The sequence below is a fragment of the Microtus oregoni genome, unplaced genomic scaffold (assembly GCF_018167655.1).
Source record: "Microtus oregoni isolate MIOR12 unplaced genomic scaffold, Mior012 000005F_ref0000423, whole genome shotgun sequence".
Classification (NCBI taxonomy): Eukaryota; Metazoa; Chordata; class Mammalia; order Rodentia; family Cricetidae; genus Microtus; species Microtus oregoni.
In genome coordinates, this window is record NW_024543064.1 from 51855134 (window position 1) to 51882354 (window position 27221).

At 39.2% G+C, this 27221-nt stretch overlaps 1 protein-coding gene across 3 annotated transcripts; it reads left to right on the forward strand.

The window, feature by feature from the left end:
* Positions 1-1061: 1061 nt before the first annotated feature.
* On the forward strand, positions 1062-26744 carry LOC121448757 (cytochrome P450 2J4-like). Of its 3 annotated transcripts, XM_041652958.1 has the most exons (9): positions 1064-1386; positions 8065-8227; positions 12106-12255; positions 12670-12830; positions 17052-17228; positions 19340-19478; positions 22029-22216; positions 23861-23999; positions 26260-26744. In XM_041652958.1, exons 1-9 carry the CDS (start codon positions 1177-1179, stop codon positions 26436-26438), a joined length of 1506 nt encoding a protein of 501 aa, XP_041508892.1. In that variant the 5' UTR covers positions 1064-1176; the 3' UTR covers positions 26439-26744. The 3 variants fall into 3 exon arrangements, with proteins under 3 accessions (XP_041508895.1, XP_041508894.1, XP_041508892.1); XM_041652961.1 differs by lacking the exon at positions 23861-23999 and having other exon boundaries at positions 1062-1386; XM_041652960.1 differs by lacking the exon at positions 12106-12255 and having other exon boundaries at positions 1063-1386.
* The last annotated feature ends 477 nt before the right edge of the window (positions 26745-27221 follow it).

The following is a 27221-nucleotide window of genomic DNA, read 5'->3' on the forward strand; positions in this document are numbered from 1 at the left end:
TACTATTAGCAATTTGAGTTAGTGTGGATACAGTTTGGTTCTTGGGTGTCATAAGGTGAAAGGAGAAAGGAATCCCACAAGTAATCCACTGACCTCCAGAGGCACTCCAAGTCACAAGTGTAAGCACACAAATAATCAATAAGTAGCTTTGCCATAGGTCCCTGAATTCAGTCCCCAGAACCACAACAATAACAATATTATTCATAATAGTAATCAGGACCAAGATGCTCCTCCAACAAATGTTAACTAGGTATCCATGGATGCACTTTTTTGGCAAGCATAGTTCTGTTAAAGGGAAGTGATTTCTTGAAGAGGTGAGAGCACTGCTTCTGAGTGCTGAGTTTAAAGACATTCGTCACCACACTCCATCTAATTTCTTTTTAATTTTAATTAAAACATAATCACATCATTTCTTCCCTTCCCTTTCCTCTCTTCCGTCCTGCCCATGTCTTCCCCACTCAGACTAATGACCTTCTTAATAATCGATTATTATAGTTGTTATCTATGTAAACACATGGATATATAAATACAATCTCCTGGGTCCATTTTGTTTCTGGTCTGTTCATGTTTTCAGGGCTGGCCACTCACTTAGTATAGAATATCCAGTTAGAGAACCCCTTTCTGGAAAAGACCAAATCTCCCCATCAGCAGCTCTTAGTTGCCTGTACTTCTTTCTCTAGGTGTGGGCTCCCTTGAGATTTCCTGGTTCCACTCAGCCTATCCATTGGTGCCCTTTAAAACCTCGTTTCCTGTGTGTATCCCTGAGAACCTAGTGTCAGGCACCTGGCTGGGCATAGCACTAGTCACTATAGAATTACTCCTGGACACCTGCAGGGCAAAACACAGCCAGGAAGTGCAGCTGAGGGAAGGTTGGGGAGGAAAGGGTAAAAATTCTGAGGGGAGGGGCGAGGCGGGGCGGGGAGAGGCGGGGCGGGGCGGGGCGAAGAGCTCCCTGTCCTTGATTAGAGCTGCTCCCTCAAGCTGATTGGAAGCTACTCCAAGAAACATTGGTGGGGCCAAAGAGCCCAGCTTCAGGAGGAAAGAGGAGGGACACAGGAAGGGATAGGGAGGGACTAATGAAGGGATTGGTTCTGTGGGGAGCCCTTAGTGGTTAACACCGGGGACTTGTCCCAGTTCAGACTCTCATTCCTCAAAGAACCGGTTTCAGTTCCAGCCATGCTAGCTGCTGCGGGCTCCCTGGTGGCTGCTGTCTGGGCTGCACTCCATCTCAGGACGCTGCTGCTGGCTGCTGTCACCTTTCTGTTCCTGGCTGACTACCTCAAAAATCGGCGCCCCAAGAACTACCCACCGGGTCCGAGGGGTCTGCCCTTCGTGGGCAGCATTTTCCAGTTGGACCTTGAGAAGCCCCACCTCTCAATACAGCCGGTAGGATGGGCAAAGGGTGCCTAGCTCTGTCCTGATGTAATCATGAGCTACAGGAACAGGGGACATCTTGGTGCTAGGACAGAGGACCAAGTTCAAAGGGTGGTGGTGACAACCTGCTATGCCAAAAGAAAACCTTGTGTTCTCCTTTAAGAAATATGCTGTTCAATTTCCAAAAAGTTGGAGATAATTCTTACCCTTGTATTTTTGGGTTTTAATTTTTGTCGTAATTCTTTTATTGTCAGAGAACGCACTGTATATGATTTTAATTCCTTTAACCTTTATTATTTAAGTCCAGGTGTATTGAAGGAGGCATGGTGATATATCTTGACAAAGAAGCCCTGCCAACTTCAGAAATGTGTTGGAAGGTGGTTCCTCCACTCACTTGGTTAAAGTTCTTGTTGAGAAAAAAGAAGTATATTTTTCTCTTGACTGGAGTTTTCTACAAATATTAGTTCTCTCTTATTAATCCTTGTTTGGTCCTTCTCCATCCTTGCTGACTGTTCCTCTACTGATTTTATCAACTCCAGAGAAAGATGCACTGGAATCTCCAGCTCTGCTGGGAGTCTGACTGTCTTTCCACTCAGTTCTGGAAGCTCTCCCCTATATTGGAAAGACTGTCATGTGCACTATGAACACATGTACGACTGTGGTTCTTCTTTCTGGTGAATGACCATCTTCCGTGTAATGTTCCTCTTTATCCACAGTAATTTTCCTTGCTTAGATAGTGAATCCTCCAGCCATGTTTAATTATCGCTGTCACTTCCCGTTGCATGTGAAGAGTGAGAATGTCTTATTATTTATTTCTATTTAATGGTTTAAGCACATAATTTTTTCCCACCTCTGTTTATTTTTTCCATTATCCCTTCACTGTGTGTTTCTTGGACCCTCTCCGAGTAGATGCCTTTCTATTCATCTTCTCTCTCTTCACATCTCTACTATTGTCCTCCCAGCATCTGTGCTGTGTTACTCAATACGCACACACAGCTATGAGAGTTTGTTAACAGCATTTTGCATGTGAAATGAAACGACTACAAACATGGGAAAGCCCTCTGCCCTGTATGATGCACTGCCCCAGGTGCAGTCCCCACTCAGTGAGACCCACATCCCACAGTGCCCTGCTCTTCAGTGTCAGTGCAGCTGGGACTCAAAGGCACAGGAGTCTGTTGTCTTTGCCCCTTACTCATCCTCCCATAGCTGTCTTTTCTCTGACCGTTCAAGTTCATCATTTCCTTTCTGACCTCAAGCATTTTCTTTCTTCATTCCCTCAGAGGAGGTTGTCACAGAAAGAAACTTCTTAGCTGTGCCCTCCACATAATGTCTTTCACTCCTTCATACACTGTCTTTATCCTGATTGTAGAACACTAAGTTGATTATCTACTGCACTTAACATTTTTAGATGTCCTCCCACTTCTTCTGGCCCTTTTGGTTTCCCTATAAGTAGCAAGACATTCTCTCTCTGCTTTCAAGAGATTTCCGTGTTTTGAATTTTCAGACTGATATTGACAGTGTTGCTTTCACTTTTCGTTTTATGCCGTTGAGTTCTTCATGGTAGATTTGTATTTTGCCAGACTAGGAAGTTTCAACCATACTTCAAGAATTTTATCTTTCCTGTTTTTTGGGGGACATCTATTTAATGAGGCACAGTTTTGATGCCTCTGGTGCTGGGTCTTCCTTTTTGCTGTCTCCTTTCTCTGTGCAGTACAGGGTGGACCTGCTTCTCACATTACTAGGCCCATCTTCTAAAGCACAACCCCTATTTATAAATTGTTGGGATTATTTTATTATTGGCTCTGTTGACATATTTTTTATGACAATGAATCTAAGGCTTGTAGATTTGAAAATAGATACAGAAAATATCACCCGTTTTCTCCCAAATCACACATATGGAAGAATAAGACCCCGGAGTCCAATTTAATGTCTTGAGCCCAGATGAGTCATCTCTCTTAAAAAAGTAAAAACAATAAACTCTTCAAACTTCTTGATTGAAATCAAGAGAGTTCAATTAATGCTTTTGGTGGTGAAACTTCTGAGCCTAAAACGTACTTGCCTCAAAGGTAAGGCCTAAAAGCAGCCTTGTTTCCTATCTAATTTTTCTTGGAGCACTTTCTAGCTTTCCCTCATCGAAAATCTGACTGACCCTGGCAACAATAAAACCTGTTCTGACTTGCATGCTGCCAAGAATTGTGAACTTCTTGCATGAGGACTTCTGAATTCCCTATCACTTGCCATGACCTTTGGCTATGTGTCCTCTAATAAGACTTTTCTCCTGGAGGAAGTAACCTTTATGTTCTTGCATGTACTTATTCTTCAGTCTTTGTATCTGTATGGCATGATATCACAGTATGAGTATTTTAACCTTCACACTATATATGTTTTGCTGACAAGCTCACTATTTATGAATTGGTTCCAGTACTTTATCTTCACCTCAGTTTCTAGCAGGACTATAGCAGATGTCGTCTTAGGCTGTGCATTGCACATTTTCTGCACTCTAAGGCTCTCTCAGAAGATGGTCAATGAGAGTGTTACTCTGAAGAGGAGTTAATGTGCCAAGGAGTGTACACAGCTGTGCTTAAATGAGTTCATGTGCACAGAATTATAGTGAAGAGCAGATATACACTCTGAAATTTCAAGGAATACTCTCGTCTTCTATAAAGTCTTAAAAGTACTTCTACCAAGCTTTGTTATGTCCATAGATTTATTTTATGTTTCCTTATTGAATAGAAAGTGATTTTTTCAGCTTAAAAGGAACGTATACAGTTTTGGTTAGGTTTAATCCACTTAACAAAACCTAGACATTACCTGAGGAAGAGGGAACCTCAATTAAAGAGTTATCTCCATCACCTTAGTGTGTGGGACATTTGATTTTGGTTGTTAATTAATATAGCAGAGTCCAGTCCACTGAGATGACATCACTCCTGCACTTGATGATGGAATACAACTTGTAAAAGTAAACCCTTTCTTCCCAAGTTGCTTTTCGTCAGTGATTCATCACAACAGAAAGCACACGAGGACATGTACATACTGAAAAAGAAAAACAACATAAGAACACAATTAAGCAGAAGAGACAAAGAACTACTTCTCTACAAACAAGACCACTAACACATTCTCTTAGGTACCACCATGTACATACACTTAGACACTCAGAAATAATTTCATATAATTTGTTCATCTAGGTTTTGAGATTATATCATAATAAAAATAAAGTTACAGTGCCACTGTTTCTGGCAGTTCTCTGTTTCAGAATTTCTCTTCATTGAAGAACTTTCTGTAATAAACTCTGGAACAGGAAGAAGACAGCCAAAGCTCTAAAGCTCACTGGCCAGCCTGCCATGCCTTTACAGAGCTAAGGAAATACACTGACTCAGACAAGCTAATATGGTGGGCAGCTGCTGAAAATGATCCCTGAGGTTGACCTCTAGCATACATACACACAAACACGTGAATGCACACGCGTGCACACGAACACACACACACACATACACACACACACCTAAAAGAAAAATGCTAAACTTTAAAGTAACAAAAAATATGCAGTTTTTGTTCTTGTACCAATTAGGAAAACACACACATGCCCTGACACACACACACACACACACACACACACAGAGCTCACACCTCACTACACAGAGCTGTAAGGATTCAGATGATCAGACCTTCTCATATACTGCTAATGGTGGTGGGAATTTTCCTCCTGAATGCCCTTTTTCTATTGCTTCTAAGAGAACCGGTATGCCATTTGCCTTCATGAATCATTTATCTCATTAATCCATAGCTTCTACTTTCTCTTTATCCAAGACGTGCATCCCATTGTACATTGTTCGATAACAATCCACTTGGACATTTACTTCTACTCTTAACTTTTCTGTCTCCTATTTCTTTTGTCACATTTATATCTCTTATTTCAATCTATTGTTATTTTCAATTTTAACTCTTTTACCCCTCTGAGTCACCTTTAAGAAAATATACTTTTGGGGCTGGAGGGATGGCTCAGCGCTTAAGAGCATTGCCTGCTCTTCCAGAGGTCCTGAGTTCAATTCCCAGCAACCATATGGTGGCTCACAACCATCTGTAATGAGGTCTGGTGCCCTCTTCTGGCCTTCAGGCATAAACACAGGCAGAACATTGTATAAATATTAAATAAATAAATATTTCAAAAAAAGAAAATACACTTTTGTTTTAATTTCTCAAATGGCTTACTTAATGTATAGTGAAAGTGTGCCCTACCTGCCTTAAGACATAAACCCAAGGGCCTTCTTGGTTATTTAATACATTATTACATTAATTGGCTGACAGACCTGGCATGGTTGAGAATTGTAAAGATCAGAATCTGCTCATTCATTCATTCCACAACAAGATAAAAGTTTTGAATCACTTGTGTTGAACTAGAAACATACTTGGGCACAGAGCTGGAAAAGATGGAAAGAACATTGACCCTAGTGCCGAGTCTCAGATGCTGGATGCCGCTTCAGTACAAGGAGGGAATCTACGTGGTAAACATTGCTAATTACGATGCACTTAAGCCTTATTTTATAAGTTGTTCCCTAAACTTCATGATTGATATTGAAAGTTAGTCAATGAATTTAGTAAATAAATTTAGTCAATAAATTCTCATACACCCTAAATCTCACCCACACACTGATCAAGATGAATTTGGCTTTTTCCTCATTTGTACACATCTATTCCTGGCATCTCTTAAAAGAAAAGGCATACACTTGTTCGCTCTGCCTTACGGACCAGACAAGTCAGATAATGATAAAACCCAATGAAGCTAGCAAGGACTCTGGATAAAGAACTAAGGAAGTACAGAGTCTAAGTAAGGATCTATCTATAATATGGGTGCACGATCCTGGAATCAGATCAAATCATTATGTTTGTTTGACATGACTCACAAAGATTCAAGGTTTTGTGACTGATAGGATAGGGCACAAGTAAATGAAGGTAATAGTAGGGAAGGAGACCACAGATACCTAGAGGATTGTACCCTCCTGTTTGGTACTACTGACAAGACTCAGGATGACCAAAGGAGAGGTGGGTCAACTCAGGACTGATTTGAGAACACACAGGATGAAGAATCTTTGGAAATGATCACATACTCTCATCAAACTTTGCAAAACCTTATGTCTTCTGCATCTTCATGGCTGTTCTCATTCTCTACAACTCCCTCTTCTTGCTCCCCTAAACTCTGTCACTCATACCTTCATGCCTGGTCCCCATCCCAACTGCCTCTAAAACCCCAAGTCTCATAGAGATTCAAAGGTATTAATTTTCTACAGATGTATATAACATCTGGCAGCACCCCTCCACCAGGCAAGAGACTTGTTTTAGGCTACATTACTTCATTTGCAATTTATTTCCTCTTTAGAAAGATGATGAAAATTCTAACTGTGGTAGAACAGTTACAAAGAATAAAGTAAAGCATAAAGCATACTGAGTACCCACTCAGTGAGGGCAGCTATCTGGACCTGATGGGTTATTTTCTTGGCTCTCACCATATGTTTGTATCCCCAGGTATTTGAACACAGAGCTCATTCGTTTCTCAGAGATGTAGTCGATGGTTGGGTGTCTGGAACTAAACAAAGTGCTTCTCACAGTACCATTCTCATCCTTCCCCACAGAGCACTACAGGGGGTGCGGAAGTAATTTTTACCCTTTCATAGCTGGTAGTCTGAGACTTGGAAGAGAACACCGGCCCTAAGAGCCCAGTTATTAATCCATAGACCCTACATGCTTGCATTATTCCAGATCTTCACAGATGTCTCCACTTCTATCCTCGGCTTTTTATTGTACAATTCCCATGCAGCAAGGTTAGGGGAAGGCAGGGTCTCCTTTGCCTAAATAGATGCTAGATATTGTGATTAACTAGGATTTCATGGTTGCTATATCTGCCTAGTACACATGCATTTCAATCTTTCTCTGGACTGATGGCCTTTTTTCTCTGCCTCATTGGGTGTCAAAATATTTAACTTCCAACCTTTAATGTATTTGAAAGACTTGCATCTTCATGAGTTAGTCTAGTAACAACTTGATGATCATTTGGTTCATGTTGGATAGATATATGAATGAAAGACTTAAGAGAAAATTTCTATTCCTAAAATTGTTTGAATTTTGGTGAAAAAGAAAGAAATCAGGAACATTTCTATCACACCAATAACAGAGTTCCCTTAGTGTCTGTCCAAGTCGTCACACATGTACATCCCATGTTAAGCATGTTGATGAGTGCGGGGCATTATTTTCTGATTAAACCATTTCTTTTATGAGGATGTCCACAAAACTGCACGAACATCAAGCCTATACACACCCTCCTTGACCTTTGTCAGGTCAAATGTGTCACATGCTCTCCTTTCATTAGATTTCAGGGTGCTGCCGATCAATGATTTTGCTTCTTCATTGAAACTTATATCCTCATGTTTTTCTCTAGGTAGACATTGTAGGTGCATAGTCAGCTCATGAGACTTATATTAATGAACTTTAATATAATATGATAAAACTTTTACCTATTTGGATTTGAGTTTAGTGCAGTTAAGTAAACCACAACTTCAGAAATATTTCCACAGACAATGGCCTATCTCCCCACTCACAGAAACCTCTCAACATGAATCCCATTAGCTATACATGCCTGCCATCCTTGGAAACACAGACACAGGCACACTTAACTATAACTCTTGGTATATTTTTCAGTTTGTGAAGAAATATGGGAACATTTTTAGCCTGAATTTCGTTGGTGTAAATTCAATAATGGTAACTGGACTCCCCTTAATCAAAGAAGTCTTTACTCACATGGAAGAAAACATTTTGAAACGCCCTATCTCTCGTCTCCGAGAACGTATCACTAATAACAATGGTAAGTTTATTGAGCAACATGGTGTGTGCATTATAGTGCTTCTGATATATTAAACATACCTGTATCTTACTTTCCAACATGGCCATAAACAGTCCCATCATAATTTATTATATTTAATGGAAGCAGAATGTCACATTTCCTGAATGAAAGCACCCATCAGAGGACTAAACAGTGTCATCTCATTTCAAGAGATTAGAAATAACCACATCTTGAATTAGCTAATTATAAATGTGTTGGTGAGAAGGAGCCATTGAATCTAGCCACAGCCAGACACACTGTGTTCTTACTTCCCTTTTCCTTTGCCAACTCTCTGTCCCAAGAAAACTGGAGTAATTCAGCCCCATCCTACTGCTGCTCTTCTTGTTTCTGGCTTCTTATACTCCATTATTAAAGCCATGCAACACAGAACTCTCTAGCCTTCTAGACAGGGTTAGACTAGAATAGCACGAATACTCAATATTGCCATTATATCAAGTTGTATTTTCCAAAATTGAAAGCAGAACTTCAAGTGTATTGACCTGCCAAATTGTCAGTTTTAGACATTTCCTAATTTCTCCTTCAGGTAACCAATCATTAATTGTACATAATAAACTATGTTATCTCTTATAGGAAACACAGAGCTAGGCACAATTTATTCATAGTGCACATAATAGATAAAATCTCCATCTTTATATAATATATACTCCATCAAATGAAATATTCTGAGCCATTAGCTAATTAAAACACACAGAACTACAAGGTTAAGGGTAAAAGATATTTATCAGAAGTTTCAAACTTCTACTATAATTCAGGAAAACCTTCTGTAGGAGGAGATTCCCACATCACCTCCCGTTTTCTGTTTAAATAAAAAAGGTTATAACTTTAACATAGTAAAATTACATATAACAAAACAGTTATCAAGTAAGAATTACAGTTACAATATTTCTATTTACTTTATCTTTTATCATAACAAGGAAAACTATTTTTCCACTCCATCAAAGACTCCATAAGGATATACTATTACCTAAGTAAACAGAAAGTGCATTGTAAGAAACTTCCAAAACTCGAGAAATGAAAGAGACATCTCATTGCCTGGGTAGTCATCCCAAAGTTCTTCTGTACCATTGGGGAATTCATCTTCAGCCTACAGGCCTATAGTATCCAACAGAATTTTTCATGAAGCAGGAAAATTCAAAGACAAGTCTGCCTATATTGGCAATTTTCCAGTCACTTTCTTCTGTATCCTGCAGAATATCTTACAGAAACTTTCATGTAGCAGGAACTCCGAAGGATTGTCTCACCTTTAGGCAAGTTCATCAGTTATTCCTCTGTAGATCCTTCAAGTCCAGTTCATCGAACAACTCCATAAGAAGCCTCTTCAATGCCCATCTTCTTATTGAAGTAGATTGATGCTGCCAGGAGCTTATGTGTCTCACTGTCATGAAAAGTCCTAAATTTTTAAAATACTTAGATGCCATATTCTGAAGATCTTTGAAAGATTTGAAGAATACCTAACTAAATGAAATATATCCCTATATATCAAAACCTAACTGACATGACTACAAGCTTGACTATTATAGATGAGTACCTATTAACTTATATTTCTTAATTATAGATTACATTTTAAATGAACTACACACACACAATACCTTAATCAAGTAATCAAGAGTAGAAATATATATAACAAAATTAACTTTAAATTTGTATCAATAAACCAAAATCCATACCAATACAAATTATTCATATCTATATCATACCCCCTTTAAATGTAAGCAAACATTTATAGACAATATTTAGGAATATGGGCATAGTTTTCTTCATATTACTTCCTACTGTTTGGGGAAGCTGTTAATCAGGTCTTTCATGGTGTATCCTATGGGCTAGGTTCATTTCAGTCAGCAGTGGGATGAAGTATTTTCTTTGTGGGAGTGTTCACAACAACCTATCAGGGGATCTTGTTCCATGAAACCATATTGGTCTGGAAGCAATCCACAAGTTCTTATCTTCTTTGGAAACAAGAGAATTTTACCAAAGCCAATTTGAAAATCATGATACCTTTATATGCCGTTTTAGCTTAACAGCCCATACAATGAAATGTCTCTCTGTACTTAACTCCTTCACAGTCAAAAAATTCAAAGAAAATACGATAATATACATAATCCAAACTCTCTGTGTATAATTCATCTTTACGTGACTTATCATTTTTAATCCCTTTAATCTATTACTGCCTGTACTCTATCTCTTTGAAAACTTTGTTTTAATTTTTTAAAAAAACCATTTACTTTTTTATAACTCTCTGTACTCTTTTGCTTTTGTCTCCCAAGCCTATGTACATTTATCCAACACTGTGACCCATTTATAGGTGTTTATTTTATCTGAATTTCTCTTTATTGCATATCAATAAATATTTTCTGACCGGAAGCACTTCTTAAAATGCTAAACACTTATGAATATAAGCTGCAACTTTGCTAGGTCAAATACAGTACTCCCTGCTTGCCCTGCCTGGTCCAGCATGGCAAAGACACTTGAGCCTCTGAGAGCCAAGCACACCACCCCAATTTCAGACACACAGCCAGTCTATGTCACCAATAATTAAGCTGCAGAAGTCTGCTCACAAACCCCATCCAAATGCTTTGTATCCTGCAAGAGCCAGAGGTCACATTGAAAGCATAGCCCAGAAAGCTGGCATTTTAAATGGCCACAGCTTTTTTTCTGCTATGGCTGAATTAGGAAAATCTCTCTTAAAGGATCCACACCTTTGCTTGCTTCTAGCAAACAGAGCCCGTCCAAGTAAGTGCTGATAGCAAACCATGTTTAACTCTGTTCTTTACTGTCTAGAATTAATTTTTAAGCTCTCTCCGGTTTTTATGTGGATGTAGTTTCCAACGTTGGCACACCAATTATGGGAGGATGGGTGCTTGTTTGTCCCGGCGACCCATAATTTAAATAATCACACAGAAACTGTATTAATTAAATCACTGGTTGGCCCATTAGCTCTAGCTTCTTATTGGCTAATTTTTACATCTTAATATAACCCATTTCCATTAATCTGTATATCACTATGAGGTTGTGGCCTACCAGCAAAGTTTCAGCACATCTACCTCTGGCCACAGATCCATGATGTCTCCTGACTCTGCCCTGCTTTCTCCTTGCATTCAGTCTAAGTTCAGCTGTATCAACAGGCCAAAGCAGTTCCTTTATTCATTAATTCTAATCACAGCATACAGAGGGGATTCTCATGTCAGAGCTAATGATTTCTTTGAATGTTAAGAAATTGACTTGCACATGGCATTGCATGTGTCATGAATTAGGTTGTAGATGATGAACAGATTGGAATGTTTGTCTCCTGTTCTTTCTCTATGGAATACTGATGCTTCCTACCCTATTGATTAATTAATTTTTCATATTTTAGGGCTTGTATTGAATAGGAATTCTCTTATAGATCCTTTTATACCTCTTTAATTTATATGTCTTGTGTTATCCTTTAGTTTATTCCTGTTATTCAACTTAACACAACTAAGTGGATATTTGTGTCAGCTTGGAACCAAGGTGATATGAATTTGAACCCCTGGGTATTAAACAACTGTGTTTGCTTGGAAAGTTTTATTTTGTAGTCTTCCATTCTTTGCTGCGGTGGGAATGGACCTATTGCTGGTTGGTAATAAACATGCAGAGACCTTAAAGAGTAGATTACACAGTATATAAAAAATACCAGTGTATGATTTTGCAGATCACCAGGATGTTAGACATCATGCTTCTTGCTTTGGGGGTATTCTCTCTAGATAGTTACCAAATCCCTTATTGGCCCTTCTTTTTTCCATTGCACATATATCATAGAGTTCATGAGGTAATGTTAGACCAGAATTTCAGTGTCATAATGCTGAATGTCTTCTTATCAGGAGTGCTCTTCTCCAGTGGCCAGACATGGAAGGAGCAAAGAAGGTTTGCCTTGATGACCCTGAGGAACTTTGGGTTGGGAAAGAAGAGCTTAGAGCAGCGCATGCAGGAGGAAGCCCAATACCTTGTGGAGGCCATAAAAGAGGAGAAAGGTGGGCATTCCACAAGGCAGGTGTGGGAGGTTATGGGAGACTATGGCCCTCTCATTCATTGTACATATTCTTCCTAAATGTTTACATGCTTGCTCTGGTCACTGTGCCGGTGCTTTGAACTGAGGACTAGGCAGTAAACTTGTAGCCATGACCATGAGCTGGGAGTTCTGTAGGTAGGCACACAGATGGTCATTAGACACACTGCTGCACCTACGGCCTGGTCATCAGTTGAGCCTCCCAGTATTAGCAGAGTCCCTGAAGCATGTCTGTCTTTATGTAGTATGATCTGAACAGAGCCTCTTCCATGGTTTTCTGCAATGTATATTCCTCTATCATATCAAATTAATTCAGTATAGAAAATAGAAACAAATGAATAACTTTGAAGGACTCACCCCTCTCTCTCCCCACCCCCAGGACAGCCTTTCAACCCTCACTTCAGTATCAACAATGCAGTTTCCAATATCATTTGCTCTGTCACCTTTGGGGAGCGTTTTGAGTACCATGACAGTCAGTTTCAGGAGATGCTGAGGCTACTGGATGAGGCCACGTGTTTGGAGGCATCAATGATGTGCCAGGTACGTGCTCTTCTTTGCATGTCTGTCAAGGGTATTACAAATGTCTTCTGTAGCTAATATGAGAACATTAGAAAAATTGAATTTGATCCAAATATCTTTCAAGTCCACCTTCTGACTTTGATGTTTTTGTTGATTATAAGAATCTTAATATATACAAAAATTTCTATATTTATTTGAACTATTTTGATATTTATATTGGTCTATAGACATGCCTATGGGAATGCTGATATCATTTAGAGAATGGAAATAATATTATTTACTTGGACTTTCTTTTTTTCCCTGCTACTCTCTTCCTATGTTAGTCGCCTTCAAAAGGAACTTTCTAGCATATTTTCTTGTATTGAAATTCTTCTTTGTACCCTCTTCCTTGTTATCTGTAGACCTGAATTACACTGACTGTGTTGTTGTTTTTATCTACAGTTAGATAAATGAGTTGTTCTAGTTTTAGGAGTTGTGAATAATAGTTTTATATCAGTGTCCATTTGGCACACCCATTTGTCTTATATTTGCATCTGAACATATAATATAACTAAATATTTAGAAGTGCACTGTCTCCATACCCATCGACATGATGCAATCAGTCTAAAACAAGAAAATATACACATTTGAGGTTCAAATGACACCTCCATCAGTGGCCAATTTTCCATGTCTACTCCTTATAGCCACTTGAATACTTCACATATCTGTCAGCCATGCCCATGACTCTTTAAGGTAGTTGTATGTTGACATTAACCACAAGGGCTTGATGTTATCTAAAGGGTTTTCCTTCTGCTAGGCCTGCTGCAGTAGTCCATCACTACCTTTGTGTATACACATTGGAGACTGTGTGTGCAGATGTTTTTGTATTTTTCCACATCTTCAAGACATCGTACTTAGTTTATGTGCATGTATACATTTGTTACGTGTGTGGGTGCACACAAGTCAGAGAACAACTTTCAGGAAAACATTCTCTGCTTCCATTATGTGTATATCACAAATGTAAAAGTGTGTCTGTGTGTGTATACCTTTTTGTTTGCAGTTGTCATGATTTATTAACTGTTGCCCACATGCAATGTCTTTATTGTTTCTGACTTTTTGGATTTAAATCTGTTTTAACTCAGATATGAGAATTGCCATGTCATCTTGTTCAACTTCTATTTGTTTTAGAAATTGTTTTCTTCTCTTTGATTCTTAATTTGTGGCGATCTTACCTGTAAGGTGTGTTTCATAGAAACAACACAAACTTTGATCTAGGTTTTAAATTTGGTCGGCTAGTCTCTGTCTCTTTTTAGCTTGTTGGAGCCACTTACATTCAACATATTATTGAATCATATAAGCTAACTACTGTGGTTTTATTGTTTTTCTTCTTGGTTAAATCATTTTTACTTTACTTTCTTCCCTATTACTACCAAGGATTACTTGTTATCTGTGTTACATATGATGGATGTTTCCCTAGTTCTCATTTTCTCAACCATTCATCTTATGAATTTTACATTTTCCTGTGTTCTCATAATTGACATTCTTTTTATTCTGTGTATAATACTCCTCAAACACATTCAGTATTGTTGGATTAGTGCTCCTGAATTGCTCTGATTTTCACTTTTCCTAAAATATTCATGTTTTTCCATTAATTTTAAATGATAACAATTCTGAATATGGGCTCCATGATTGATAATTACTTTCAGAGAACCTGTGTCATCTCATGTTTTCTTGGCTTGGAGATTGATGATAAAAAGTTTAATACTCTAATTTTTATGACTTTGCACATGAGTTAATGTTTTTCCTTACAGCTTTTGTATTTTTTGACATAATTAACAAAGCACAGAAGTGCTTTCCTCTAGAGTGTTTATTTTAAAGGTCTAAATACCACTTGTCTTTGAAAATCTATTTCTGTCTCTATATTTGGGGAAAATGTCTGCTATAAATTCATTGAAATTATTCTCTATGCACTTATTTTTTTTATCTCAGATCTTTGTTTTCTTATCTGTGACCCTGCAATCCTGTGGCAGCTGAGGTCCACTTTCTGATTGTATCTCTGAGTTCTTAGACATTATACTCATGCCCATTATTCCCTAATGGAATGAATAAAGCGTGTCCTCAACATTGGACTCCATTCCTGATAGACAGTCTTCTGCATAGTTTAATCTGTTGGTGATGGATTTTACTGTGTTATTGACTCATTGAGCTATTTATTTTCACCATTTCCATTTTTTTTAAAGCAAAACCTCAGTTTCTTGCTGAAGTATTCAGTGTCTTCCTATTTGTTGATCTTTTCAATTAATTTGTTGATTTTCTCATTCATTTTGCTGTTTTTTTTCTTTCTAGTATTGACTTTCTTCCCCGGGTCCTTTACTGTATTCATCTGCTTTCTTATAGCCTCCAAGTCACTGATCATATTTTGTAGAAAATGTTTCAGCTTTTATGTAGCATTGTACTTGTTTCAGTACCTGTGAATGCATTAATTCAGGAGTTCGTGATTTTTAATAGCATCCAAACCCGCTTGTATTTTCATATTTCTTGTGTTTCTGTGCCGCACTCTGTGTTCTCTTGGACACTCTTCTGGAGTGTGTGCAGATAAGCAGTTGTGGATGTTTTTACTTTATTATATTTTGGGTTCATAATGCTTCCAGAGAGAATGAATCTGAAGCACAGAATCTGGTCTTTCAAAAGCTCATTTTTTTCTCTTGAAGACTTGATGCATGGATTCTCCACAATGTACCCCAAAGTGGATTTATTTTTACTCATCTCCGTATCTGTTTCCTCCTCAAATTCAGGGCTGCCCTCACTAATAACTGAGAAATTAGTTGGCGTGAAAATAGGCATAAAGAGTGAGATCGGTTGCATTTATTTCCTACACTATTTTGTAGTTTGTGTTTTAGCTCTTGGTCATTGTAGTCCCAACCCAGCAGCTCCATTATTTTGCTTCCAGTACACAGAGTCAGGGAAGTCAGGGCAGTCCAGTAAGTACCAGGCTCACTTCTAGGTGTGTGTATCAAGGGGAAAACAATCTTAGAAGGGAGTTAAAGGTGGAAGAGAGTGATAATAAACATTCTTGGAATGACTGATTACATCAGACACTTTAATGGACAGCTGCAAAAGTTTACTAATTTTTCACCATGATCTTTTACATATAAAATGCTGCAATATGGTGTCTGCAAGTAGGCACAGAGATGTCTAAGAAAAGATAGACAGTAGTCCACCACACATCTGTGGAATGCTTTGAGTATCTCATGCCTTTCAGTGTTTGAATACAGGGAGACCCCATTAGCACACTGTGCGTTTTCCATACTATTAACATTGTTATTCTCATTATTATATCTGCTACAATTCATTATAGCCAGAAGGAAACAGAGGTATAAGTCACACCCATGTCTGCCTCATTTTAAATGTTGTTGATTTTACATTTTGTTATGCACTACAAATTTTATAGAAACATCCATCACAATTAGCTTTAATTCAGTAAAGATTGCAGTCTTACCATATGGAGTTTAAACCATGGTGGGGTAATCAGGATGTGCAGTTCCTTGTACAGTATATATTACTGGTAATTTCCCAGAGAGAAAATAAGTCATGACAGAGAAATTGAAAGATGAAAAAAGTGCCTGTTATTTTAATCAGGTAAGGGATCTGTAAGGAGACTTGAGCAATGATTTCACGAAGTGAGGGACAGGGCTATAACTCTTTCAGCAATATTTTCTTTTAGACACGATGAATAAGGGCCTAAGACAGAAATGCCCTCAGTTTGGTCTCAGAGGTTGCTCTGGTGGGAGTGCCTAGAGAAACTGGGACAATCATGAAGATCTGGGGGTTCCAACTCACAGGGCTTACAAGTAAATAGTTATATCTCTGACTTTGAGTCTAGAGACCATCCATGAATATAGAAAGTCACAGGGTCAAGCATGTGGTTACACTGATAAATTTTTTTTTGTGGAAATTATATGCAAACTAAGCTGTAATGGCATTAATAGTATAATCAATAAAAGTGTTGAATGCGCTCCTAATATCCAGAGAGAGATGGTGTTATGTAGCAGATAACAGGCAGCGAGGCTAGAAAGAAGTGTTCTGAAGCCAAATACACTTTGCTCATCAGAGTAGGAATATTTTGGAGGTAAATGAGATGGAAGAGAGAAGCTGGCCCCACAATTTCACAGTTAGAAAAAAAGGGAAACAGAAGACTATAGCTTGAAGCCTTGTAAAGTGGCATCATGGTGTCCCATTGACTGCGTTGTTTTTCCCAATCAGCTCTACAATGTTTTCCCATGGATAATGAAATATCTTCCTGGATCACACCAAACAGTTATCAGAAACTGGGAAAAACTGAAATCATTTGTTTCTTCTATAATTGACAATCACCGGAGAGACTGGAATCCTGATGAGCCAAGAGACTTCATTGATGCTTTCCTCACGGAAATGACAAAGGTCGGGAAGATGCTCCTGTGTCTTCTTCTTAAAGACAATGTAATGGTTTAATAGTTGTCAAGTGATCAGGCAGCAGGCTACCACAGAGTTTGTGCTTTAACATGACACAGCTTTATTCTCTTAACAGTTCTCATGATATGTTCTTCCTTTCGGCCACATAGCGTTCTTTAAAAGACTATGGGAACAATATGACCCTGTATATCCAAGCTCCTAAAGCTGACAACATTTTTGTGTGTTTGCTTGCTTGCTTACATTTTTCTTTGTTTTTCAAGACAAGTTTGCCTTATGTAGCACTGGCTGTCCTGTAGCCCAGGCTGGTCTTAAACACACAGAGACCCTCCTGCCGCTTCCTCTTGAGTTCTGGGATTAAAGATGAGCACCACTACACCTGACTATGAGGGCACTGATATCTTTTGCTTTGGTTCTTTTTCTGTCTTCAATTCCAAAATTGTAGCATCTCTTTTCCTCTTATCTATTTGATTATGTTCCTCAGGCATAGTTTCAAAATAATTGTACCCTCTCAAATTATCTACACAGCCTATTTTAGATTTTCAAGAAGCATGTAAATGTTCCAAAAATGAAGATATAGACATCTTTGTACATCATTGCTTCACATACCTTACCCCCTGTGAGGGAAAATAGTATCACTATTAACTCAGTGGTGACATTAGAAATAAATGGTTTCCTCCCTGTAAATGGTAGATACTTCCCTTTCATGCCTCTCATTGACTTTTACTCTTTATTTGCCTCTTATTCATGTAGGAGTTACATACAAAGTGAAAGTAACAATTTAACATCAGAGTTCTGTTTTTGATGATTTCTTCTAAGGTCAATCATTCACTCCCACTCAGCCCCAACTGCAAGACACAGGCAAAGTTCAACTGAATGCTAGAGTCTGGGTGGGTCATCTGCCTTCCCATAATCTCCCATCCTATCATATCCAAGCAGACAGAAAGCAGTTGAATGGATTTATTTGATACATTTGCATCTTGTGACAATAATAGGCAGAAACATTTTAAGAGGCTCATGGTTTATTTTGTCTATTTTTATTTTATGTTTATTTTCAAGGGGTGTTGGTCCATCATGAAAGAGAAAACATGAGAAAAAGATGTGGTTGTGCCTGTTTGTGTCATGGTAGATCAGGAAACAGAAATTAGGCAGGACCCAGGGCTTTGATACAACCACATCACTAAATCCTTCCTATGAACTTTGACTCATTAGATGATGGATTCCTTCTCTGCCCAGGGGGAACCCATTAGTAAAAATTTTCCCATGTTCTAGCACAGTTCATCCTCCTGGTATAGTATCAATAGTAACAATATTATATCTCAAGGAAAAGGGGCAAATAATTCACTATATGTAGTGCAGGTATGAGACCATCAACATCATGAGTATTATAAAAAATGATGATTATATAGAAAGTTAGTGAAGATGAAATTTTATCCCAAAGAATAATTGATGGAATAAACAAGGTTTTGCCTATGAAAGATTAAAGGGCTATCAAAGAATAAATAAACACAGATCATTCCTTCTTAGATCAACAAAAAGCATTTGTAGAGTATTTAATATGTCTGCTGTATCTCCTACAGTTTGATATGGCATGTTAAAATATGAGTATTATTCTCTTCTTATAAACTGAAGCAGATAAAGGTAATGTGAACCTCTTAGATCAGATAGTGACTTAGTGATGTGGCTGATACTGGAAGTTAAATATGTGTGTGTCTTTATCCTGTTCTGTTATCATCCTACTAAAGCTTTTGCAAAGATAGTCACAAGAAAATAGTTGTCTTGCTATTCATCCACCTGAGTCACAGAAACTTTTGATTAGCCTCCAACACTTGGAACAGGAAATGTTTTCTAAGGAGATCACAGTAATATCATTTGAAATGTGTCCTATTGAACTCATACTTCAGGGTGACGAAAACCTGATCTGCTAGTGTCTGTATTGTTGTACTGGAAACAATAGATAGCTCATGAATAGCTGCTGGCTGAGAAGGTCAACGGGAATACCATTTTAAATGCCTTCTTCAAATGTGATCACTAGCATCAAAAAGCATGTATTGAGAAATCACAAATCTTCTGACTAAACAAGGACACGCTGTCTTTTCCAGTACCCAGAGAAGACTACAAGTTTCAATGAAGAAAACCTCATCACGAGCACTCTAGACCTCTTCTTTGCTGGAACTGAGACAACATCCACGACCCTGCGCTGGGCTCTGCTCTACATGGCGGTCTATCCAGATGTCCAAGGTGAACATGTGGTGACCTCACTGGACAAAGCAGAATTCTGGAAGCCATGTCTTAAATGGCACCAGAAGAGAACAAGTTGAAGTGAGAAGAAGGGCCATTGCTGTGAGGCAATATGCCCTGGGTAACAGGCATATGCTCTCCATGTTCTCTCAGGACTGAGACATTTACAAAGTGCATCCATGCAGGTTCCTCTTCCATTGTCAGTAGGCCTTCCCATTTCCCCTGAATTCTGTTCAAACTCTGTTCTGGTGTTCAATGCACTGTGATGTCACCTTTCTGCCTTCTCACTTCAACCCCACCCACCCTGGGTGCTGCCCTTCTTACACTCTATGTCCTCTGCTGGCCCTGTCCTTATTCTTCTAATTCTTGCCTCGAAGCCATGATATCAAGAGTGTTCTATCACAGTCTTTACCCATTCTAGAAGAATCTTCTCAGGTACTACCTCCTGAAGTCACTTCAGATCTCTTCATGGTTTGATAACTGGAGAATTACTGTTGTTTTCCTCCAGACATGACCAGATAATCTTCCATATCTATGCTGTATGTATTGTTCCTTTCTCCAGTGACTGGCATTCATCAGGGAGAGTGGTCCATGCTATTATGTGTATGCCTTCAGATTCTAGAAAAGTTTAATGATCTGAGGGTAGGAACATTTTTCTTGTTTGTTCTGTTTTTTCAAATATTGAGTAACAGTTTATCTATGAGGTATAAAATCAAGTTAGTTAATACAGGCCAATGGTTTTTACAGTAAGATGAAATCTGGATAGAGAAAATCAGAGTGCTTCCCATGTGGTAAAGAAAAATTTGTCCAAAGAACTACCCCTTCGTGTGTGTGTGTGCATTTGTGTATGCGTGTGTGTGTGCGTGTGTGTGTGTGTGTGTGTGTGTGTGTGTGTGTGTGTGTGTTTGTGCATGTGGAAGCCATAGCACAGCTTCAAATTATCATTCCTCAGGGACTATCCAATTTTGAGACAGGGTCTCTCATGCACCAGGAGCTTCTCAAATAACCTACACTGCTTGATCACTAACCCATGGGGATCTGTCTGCCATCAACTCTGTAGTGCCCTGGGATTAGAAGTGAGTGCCACCATATCCACTTTTTTACAAGAATTGTAAGAATCAGACTCAGGTCTGCAAGCTTGCTTTACTGACTGAACTATCCTCCATGCCCAAGTATTTTTCCTTTTTTATTCAAAATGCATATGTGTACCTCTATTTATTTATATGCATACTGAATTTCACTTAAAATATGTATGTGGCTGGAGAATAATCTTTTTAAATATTAATACTACTGAGTTAGAATACATACTTGACTTCTAGAATAAGAGCTTCAAAATATCACAAAATACCAATAGGAATCCAGTAGATTGACTTTTTAGCTGGATAACTGATTAAGCTCTATGAGCATATTGGAAGAAAGATAACAACCATTATCATTCCTTATTATGATTCTATCTGTTCATATACATTTCAAGACATCCTTAAGATAAGGCTCAGTTATTCTCATTAATCAGATGTGGAAACTGAATTCTAAAGGATTTCATTAGCAATGTTGTGCGGCAACTTCTTGCTATCCACTGCCCATGCTGATGTATCTCCTTGAGAAATGAGAGCCTACAGATGTGCTGTGGTCTGAATGATCATGTGTTCTCTATGAATCCTCTTGTTGCAACTTAATTACCAGTGGTATGGTGTTAGGAGGTGATTGGTCCTATGAAGGGAATAATCGCCTTAAAAGAGGTAGCAGAGAAGCCAGAGAGACAGCACAAGAGGTAGAGGATCTTGCTACTTCACCATTGTCATGAGTGCAGTTCCCAAAACTCACATGGTACAAGATGAGAAACATACATCTTCCCAGCTGTCCTCTGACCTCCACTCTTTTGCCGTGAGACACTCTCCCCTGACAGAAATATACTATTATAGAAGTATTAACTTTTTATAAAAGAAGAATGGGTGACTTATTTCTCCCTATGACATGAGGATTCAGTGAAGCTTTCTCATCAGTGAGACAGAAACTGGTTCATACCAGATAAGAAACAGCTTGGTGCCCTGTACTAATCCTCAGGCTCTAGGACTATGAAGCATGAATGTGAATTGTTTGCAATACATTTTGGGAAAGGAACTTACTCATACCAGACTAGGTACTTCCCTGAGGTTAGCCATGTTAACACAGCTATTCCATTTAAGAAAGTTAGGATTATGTTGTAGGCTCAGGGAAATATCACTGAATTGTGGATTTGTCCTTTAAATCAATCTTTTAAAGGGTTAAGGAAACATCTATACAGCTAGGTCAGTAAAATAAAATCAAAGCAAGACTGCTTCATTTTTTTTTTGCTTTTTTTGCCTTTTTAAAATTGATTTTTATTGAGCTCTACCTTTTTCTCTGCTCCCCTCCCTGCCTCACCCGTCCCATTTTAAACCCTCCCCCAAAATCTCCATGCTCCCAATTTACTCAGGAGATTTTGCATTTTTGTACTTCCCACGTAGATTACATCTCTTAAGAAGAAATAACCAAATTTGAAAATTAATAGGATCTCCTGTTTTCTTTCAGAAAAAGTCCAAGCTGAGATTGACAGAGTGATTGGCCAGAATAGACAGGCAAGCCTGGCCGACCGAGAGTCCATGCCCTACACCAATGCTGTCGTCCATGAGGTGCAGAGAATGGGTAACATCATCCCTTTGAATGTTCCCAGGGAAGTGTCAAAGGACACAAGTTTGAATGGATTCCACTTTCCAAAGGTAACTATGTGCTCCCAGCCTTGGATACCTTTGACAATTGTTTACCTCATCCTAAAAACGTAAATTAAAGGTGACATATATTCCTTGCTCAAGAGATCATTTAAATTGGGCAGAAAGCTAGTATACCTGCTAAAATACTAGTTTTCCTCCAAGCATCTAAACATATACATATACAGTGGGGAAAGAAGAGTCCTTGCCCAAGTTTAGGCAAAGCCTGGCTTTGTTGGCTAAAGGCATCCTAGCATCTTCCCATGCTAATGTGGGCTAACACAGTTAGCAGGTCTCTGCTAGATGATACCTGAGAGAGCAGCTCTCAAGACGAAGGGACTGCAGGCTTGGGCTAGAAAATGCTGCTACACAGGCCTTGAAACACTGAGTTTGAAATGAGAATGAAACTTGAGGCACTTGTGCTACCATGACAGTGAGACTGTTGTTTCTAAATCAGCGAACCACAGGCTTATAATTTACATACAAATGATTTCTGTCAAATGAGGGGAAAATGCAATATTAGAAAGGGACAGAGGGTCAACAGTTTCTAAGTGATATTTGTGTGCTGTTGACTCTTAACTCCTTTACAAGGTCTTATTCGCTTTTCCGAATAACTATCCATTTCATGTTTGAGTTTAGAAAGTGAGGCTTAAGTAAATTAGATTTACATCAAATCACTCTACTATTAAACATAGTGGGGAATCTGGGACCAAACCTGTTTTGATTTTTCTGATCAGCCTAAGCTTCCTCCATAGGGCTTGCAGTATTTTGACATTTAAAAGAGGTCCTCTGATGTTTCTCTATGAATCTTTGTTAAAACCCCTTTCTTTATAGACTGGATCCCCATCACATCTCCCAGGAGTCTCAAGATCTCTGCATAGGGTTTCCTGAAACATATACCCTCCACACCACAAAAGACGGTTCTATCCTCCGTCAGGGAAATTCTGCTGCCATTCTTTGATTATCTCTGGAAATGTGTTTACAGATATGAGCATAAGATGATGAAAGCATACTACAGAGTGTGTAATATAAGAGGTGACAGAGTCATCACGTTCATGGCACACTTCACTGTTAGCTGTGCAGCAGATGTGGGTCTACAATGCACTGAGGTTGTTCTTGGAATCAGGAATGGACATGACAAAGTCAAGAGAGATCGAAAGAATGGGTAAAGTCACTGCTAGGGTGGGTGATTCAGTGTGATAAAAGGCACACTCTGGAGAGCCCAAGCACCATGCCAGGAAGCCTGATGGAATAAGCTTGCAAACTCTGCTTTCTTGATGCGCTCCTAACCCAGAGAACTGGATCAGACTCCCACACACTGAGGGTTGAGAATGGAAAAACAGAGAAGGAAGGCTCATCTTTTCCTTGCCCAGGTCCTCACAGTAAGAGATGCCTCATTATTCTTCTTTGGATGCTAACATGTCTTTCCCTAGACCTGTACAAACTTCTTCCCATAGACTTGTATTCAGCATTAAAGAGCAACCTAATGGACTAGAATATCCCCAGAAGGCATTCACAGTCAATGCAAAGTTATCTCGACAAAGGAGAAGGTACTAAGTGGGGAGAGTCATGCATGAGAGCTCAGAAGTATCTACATTTACCTCCATTAAGGTCTGTTTCATATATCGAAGCATGACTCTTTACCATCATTTTTAGGGTACCATGCTTCTAACAAACCTGACTGCACTACACAGTGACCCCAAAGAGTGGGCCACTCCAGAAACCTTCAATCCAGAGCACTTTTTGGAGAATGGACAGTTTAAGAAGAGAGAATCCTTCCTGCCTTTCTCAATGGGTGAGTTTTGATGAGCAGGAGAGGGTTCACAGCTCTACCCAGCCATTTCCTCCTCTCACCCCATAATCTTCTGTTTTAATGAAAACATCTCCAGATTGACCAGTGTGACTCTATTTTGTGTTTGGTTGAAGTCCTGCATTCCCTGGCCTTGTCCCCAATTCAGAGCCCCAATTTCCCTAGCTATGTTGTAATAGGAGCGGCAGGCTCTGTCCTGCCACCCTGCCGGCCACCCGGCTAGCTTTACACCCGAAATAATTACACAGAAACTGTATTCATTTAAACACTGCTTGGCCCATTATATCTAGCCTCTTCTCGGCTAACTCTCGCACCTGGACTAGGGCATTTCTTATAATCTGTGTAGCCCACGAGGTGGCTTACCAGGGAGATTCTAGCCTAAGTCCATTCTGGGTCGAAGCTTCATCGCGTGCGTCTCAGAGAGCAGAGCTATTGCATCTCTGCCCAGAAGAGAGGAGCATGGTGTCTCTGCTCCAGAGAGCAGAGTTGTCGAGTCTGAGCTCACTTCCTCTTCCTCCCAGCATTCTGTTCTGTTACTCCTCCCACCTATGTTTTATCCTATGAGGCCAAGCAGTTTCTTTATTACTAAACCAATGACCTTCTTCTATCATAGCTGGGTGTTTCAACTTCTCTCATTTTTTCCCCCAAACATTAAGAATAGACATTTATAATGTGCTCCCTCTTTACTAAGGTGTGTATGGAACTCCTTCATAAGATTTTTCAGTGTCCCAAGTTATTTTCAAAGGATGCAGTCTCACAGTCAAATGGAATTGATTTAAAATGTGATGCTGAGGAGAAATGCATCCTGGGAAAATTAGAGAGATCCTGTCTTAAATGCTTCAAAGAGATAAAGTGGTGTAGCTCAGTGAAGGCATACTTTCTAGAATATGCAAGACCTAGCTAGATTCACCAACTACTAGGGAGAGAGAAGAGAGAGGGAAAGAGAGGGAGAGAGAACAAGTGAGGAAGAGGAAAAAGAGAAAAGGATAGGAAAGGAAAAGAGGAAATAAAAAAAAGAATTTTTTCTTCTTTAGTGTCAATTCTGACACCAGCATCCATACTGGTTGGTATTGTCAAGGGACAGACTTTGTACACTGAATGTGCTACTAGTATTAGTGTGATTCACAATCACTCATAGTGCCAAGATGACCTTTGACAAGTTGGAGAGTGGGAAAAATGGAAATCAATGCCACTCAAAAAAGCTTTTGCCCAGAACCGGTCTGTACGTCTCAGTAAACTTCTTCTTAGTCAAAACAATTATTCTGAGGCTATTGACTTGGCTTCCGATTTTACACTATTACTCTTGCTCTTTTCTTTCTCTCACTCAACATGTATGATTTAGGAATAAAGGAATCTAGTAACAAGTTACTTAAGGTACCTGACATAGTAACTCAGCTGGTAAATTGCTTGTCTTATGAGCATGTCCTGATTTGATATTCAGAAGCCCCACAGAAAGCTGAGTATGTCAGCATATGCTTGTTCTCCTTCTGCTAGATGGCCAGAGACAAGAGGACCCGGGCACTCACTTACTCACTGGCCTGGTTGCCCACGACACTGCCTCAAAAATAAATACATACATAAATATATTGGATGGCACTTGAGCATAAGCACACATTGCTGGCCACTAAAGTCTATACATATGTGCACACCTGTGTACACACAATGGGCACACATACACACAAACACATCTACACAAATGTGGGCTTAAAGATAGATTAGATACTATGTGGAAATCTGCAATGCTGTTGGGATACATGGTGAGGATGCTCACTGAGGGAAAAAACAGTGGTGTGCTAGGGTTGTCCTGGACCATGAGGGATTACCTGTGTAAACATACCTATTCACTAGAGAGACTGCCCTGTAAATACATATCTATAGACACATGTAGATAAATACACCGCGTGCATGTGTGTATGGTGTGACATGAACTAGAGCAAAGGTTTCCAGAGTTATGTGAATGCTTCCTGCTGGGTATTACCACCACATTAGTCAATGCAAGGGAACAGGATACCTGGAAAAATGGCAAGGTGAAAATACAAGTCTGGGACATATTGTTGGGCCAAGGTCAAGAAATGCCACCTTGAATGAGGCTCTAATGGCCAAATCAGGAAGGTGGTAGACAAAATCAGATGGACACACAGCTCACGGTCAGCTCATTATTTGCAGTTAATAGCTGTGGACATCAGTCCCTCCACACACTAAAATCAGCTAAGAAAGTGACTCATTTTCTGTTTTGGTCCCACAGGAAAGAGAGCCTGCCTGGGAGAACAATTGGCCAGGTCGGAGCTATTCATTTTCTTCACTGCTCTTTTGCAAAACTTTACCTTCAAGCCCCCAGTCAATGAGAAGCTGAGCCTGAAGTGCAGAATGGGCCTCACCCATTCCCCAGTCACTCACTGCCTCTGTGCTGTCCCCAGACTGTGATGCTGGAGAAGGAAGGAGAAAAAGAGTACAGGAAGAAATGGTGAATGTCCAGAAGCTTGAGGGCCTCGCTCATATGAGAAGAGAGTGATGTCAGAGAATGAAGGCAACTCAAGAAATAGTGACGGAATTGGACTTAGAAAACGGATTCAAATTTCTATAGACTCCTAATTTGGTGGTGGGAAAATCATTTATGAGCTCAGAGGCATATCATTTTATCTAAAAATTGCAGGGGGGATGATGAATCCTCCTATAAAGAAAATGCGCTGAAAATAAATTGCTGAATTAAAAATGCTAAGTGCACCATGAGTCATGTCTCAAGGGTTGTGCCTTCGATTTGTTTCCGCCCTCCTTTCATAGACACGCATGTGTTCCTGGCACATTGAGATGTTAGTCTAAAGTGGTACAAAAGGAAAAGAAGAATCAGAATTTACTTTCTGGTTGCATCCATAGGAAGAGGCCATGAAGTCTCTCCCAAATGATAGATGTGTCTCTAATTATGTAGCTCTGTTGAGACTTTTGTTTAGATCTGTACCCCATTTTTAAAATAGGTTTTGGACATTGACTTTCTAGAGTTCTTTATATATTTTGGAAATGAGATGATGAGTTGGTAAGAATTTTTTTTCCCATTCTGTAGGCTTCATGTGGTGCTTTCTCATTTGGTAAAATTCTATTGCTTTCCTAATACCCACATGTATTCATGGTGTCTCTCTAAATGTGGAAGCCAAATGATAGGAATCACTTCCTCCACTTGGTAAGAATAAATGCAGCTGGACTTAGAAATCA